Source organism: Arachis ipaensis, chromosome B06 (assembly GCF_000816755.2).
Source record: "Arachis ipaensis cultivar K30076 chromosome B06, Araip1.1, whole genome shotgun sequence".
NCBI lineage: Eukaryota > Viridiplantae > Streptophyta > Magnoliopsida > Fabales > Fabaceae > Arachis > Arachis ipaensis.
This window is the reverse complement of record NC_029790.2, coordinates 2,333,637-2,336,708: the sequence shown is the minus strand read 5'-3', so window position 1 is coordinate 2,336,708 and position 3,072 is coordinate 2,333,637. Positions and strand designations below refer to the sequence as shown.

Genomic DNA, 3,072 nt, shown 5'->3' with positions numbered 1-3,072 from the left:
AGATTTTTAACTAATTTTTTTAACATATATTTCAGTTATGAAAAAATATAGAAGAATAATATTTTTTTTAACAACGTAAATAATAGATTAAATAAAATTAGATGGTTAATAAACTTAAAACACAATTTGTTGTTTATGTTATTCGCATCTGTTATTGTTCACTCAACGATATATATGCTTAGATGATGATAACATTTGTAATTTGCAATTAAAAACTCACATGCTAATTATACTAGCCTCCACATGAATGAAATTATTTCCCTATGTGAAAGTCAAGCTTTCTTAATTTCTCATATTCTGCACGTGCTCGTCTCATTTAATTTGAAATTCTCCTTCCCTTGTATATATATATTTTCGGCCTTTGAGCTGAAAATATAGTCTCTAATAATATCTCCCATTATATTATATCATATATTTTGGAAAATAAAACAACATTTCTTCTTCATCTCACTCAATCAAGGTTATAATAACAATGCCAAGCTGTAGCAGGGTTCAAAGCATGCTGCAGGCTGCGGTTCAATCACTTCACTGGACTTACACCATCTTTTGGCAACTCTCTCCACAACAAAGGTATCTCATCATCTTCTTCCTCAAATTCAGGGATAGATAGATAATCGATGAAACTCTCAAACACTTAGTTAAGACAGAAATAACATTTTTTGCTAACTCATAACTAGAGTTAGTTATTGTCTGAGATATAATTATTTACGGTCTTTGATCTTCTTATCAATTTAAGTTTTTAGAATAAAGGACACTGTGTCTGTTATCTAACTTTTTTCCCCCTTAAAATTGGCTACTACTATTGAATTATAAAGAGATGGTCAAATTTTACTTGTTAATTATAATAAGGAAGCTAGAGAAGTACATAAAATAATTATCATAATAAAAATAAATTACTATTTGTATTTATGAAAGATATAAACGCTGACAAATGTATCCATATAAGAATAAAACGACAATTGTACCCACGGAAGATAGCTCTCGTGTGCCAAGAATATCCTAACGGATCAATTGTGTAACCAACGTCCGGGTACTCTTAGCACACGGAAGCCATCTTCCATGGTTATAATTGTCGTTTTATTTTTATATGGGTATATTTGTCGACATCTATATCTTTGATAGTACAAATAATAATTTATTCATCATAACAAATGTGCAGAGTTCTAAGGTGGAGTGATGGATTCTACAATGGAGAAATTAAGATTAGGAGGACAGTTGAAGCAATAGAGGCTAACAAGAGTAGTAGTAATAATGAGGAGGCGTCTCTCCAGAGAAGCAACCAGCTTAGAGACCTCTATGACTTACTATTGTCTGATCGCCATGGAGACCACGTCTTCGCTGTTGATCCTCCGGCAACTCCGCGTCCTTCCACCGCTTTGTCGCCGGAGGATCTTAGCGAATCCGAATGGTACTATTTGATGTGTGTCTCCTTCTCCTTTGCTCCTGGTGTAGGGTAAGTACATGGTCGTTGGCCTAATTACCATTAGGAAAAGTCTAAAGGATTATCAACTTTATTAAATTCTGGTCAGCATGTAATCAGCAAAAGAAAAATGAGTAATTTCACATCATTGGATGAAATCTCAAACCATTAAAAATATTATTAATAGTTATTTGATAGTTACAAATCACAAAAATTACTTGCTCCTATCACTCCTCTCATCATTATCCTAGCTAAAAAATATTCAAAACTAATATTTTTTTTGGTTAATATTTTATCTTTTCTTTTAACATTTCCTAATGTTGGTCCCTACCTATTTTCTTTCTGTCTGTTAATTTGTTGACCAGTTGTTGTTTAAAACAAAAACTAATTCTTTGTGTTATTGAATTATTTTATCAATTTTACATAAAAACAATTATATGCAAATTTTTACCATAACTTATTCATATACAATTATAATTAGTTGAAAGGAATAAACAAAATTGGCAGCTATATATAGCTGTTTCTTTTACCTGTGATTTGTGTTATTGAACTACTTTTTTTCAAAAATTTAAATTAATTAAAATAAAATATAAATAATTATATTTCTAACCCATCTTAAACAAATTTTAGGATGTACTAATAGCTGCTAAGCAGAACTGATTTACATCTTATGTTATGCTTGATAGATAGAATTTTAAGTAATGATAATATTGTTGTTAATTAAAGGTTGCCGGGAAAGGCATATGCGAGGAGGCAGCATGTTTGGCTCCAAGGTGCAAACGAAACGGACACCAAGACATTTTCAAGAGCAATTCTTGCCAAGGTACTTTCTTACTTAATTATATTATTTTCCATTCATATAATAATTCATCAGTTACGTACTTACTATAGCTTCTCTTGTGTGAATGATTATATATGCAAATTTTTCCACCGCCAGAGTGCTCATGTGAAGGTACAATGTCCTTCAACAAACTGTTGTTATTGTGGTGTGTATGTGTTGATGAGGTCTTAATTAATTAACATGTGATTGCGTTTTGTACCATGCCAACTGTACTGCAGACAGTGGTGTGCATTCCAATGTTGGATGGCGTCGTTGAAGTCGGCACCATTGATAAGGTAAATAAGGAGTAGGAGCCGACTTTGATAAAGATATTAAAAATGTCTTTTTCTAAAGACGTTTATATGTGTCATAATATTATTGGATATTTTTATTAAATTGGTTAATAATTTATTTTTTAATAAATTAAAATAAAATCTGCGGTCACCGGTTCGGTCCAACCGGCCGATTTTTGACTGGTTCGCCGGTTTCTGAACGGTTCTTCTTTTCGCGGTTTTCAGATGAGGACCGGACCGTTTGTAGCGCTGGTTCGCGGTTAAACCGGTTGAACCGGCCGGTCCGGTCCGGTTTTCAGAACCTTGATTATTAGATGTCTTTATTAAATCGGTTAATAATTTATTTTTTAATAAATTAAAATAAAATCAGTTTATTATAATAACAATAATAAACCCAATTGTTCACACTATAATTATTAGATCCGATTATTTGATCCGACCGATTTATATAATTTAAACCGAATTATATTTAATTTTTTTGATAAAAAGACAAATATATTCCTAATTTTTATTTAAAAAAAAAATCATAATCCAGTAGA

General features: G+C 31.4%; 1 protein-coding gene across 1 annotated transcript in view; it reads left to right on the top strand.

Annotated features, from left to right (window-relative positions):
- The window catches only part of LOC107645168 (basic helix-loop-helix protein A-like), a 7,413-nt gene continuing 4,639 nt past the window's right edge, over window positions 299-3,072 (top strand). The window contains exons 1-5 of the mRNA XM_016349133.2: window positions 299-570; window positions 1,160-1,453; window positions 2,147-2,243; window positions 2,358-2,372; window positions 2,480-2,536. Of these exons, the coding sequence (XP_016204619.1) occupies window positions 473-570; window positions 1,160-1,453; window positions 2,147-2,243; window positions 2,358-2,372; window positions 2,480-2,536 (561 nt within the window). The 5' untranslated portion in view covers window positions 299-472. The remainder of the gene's footprint in view (window positions 571-1,159; window positions 1,454-2,146; window positions 2,244-2,357; window positions 2,373-2,479; window positions 2,537-3,072) is intronic.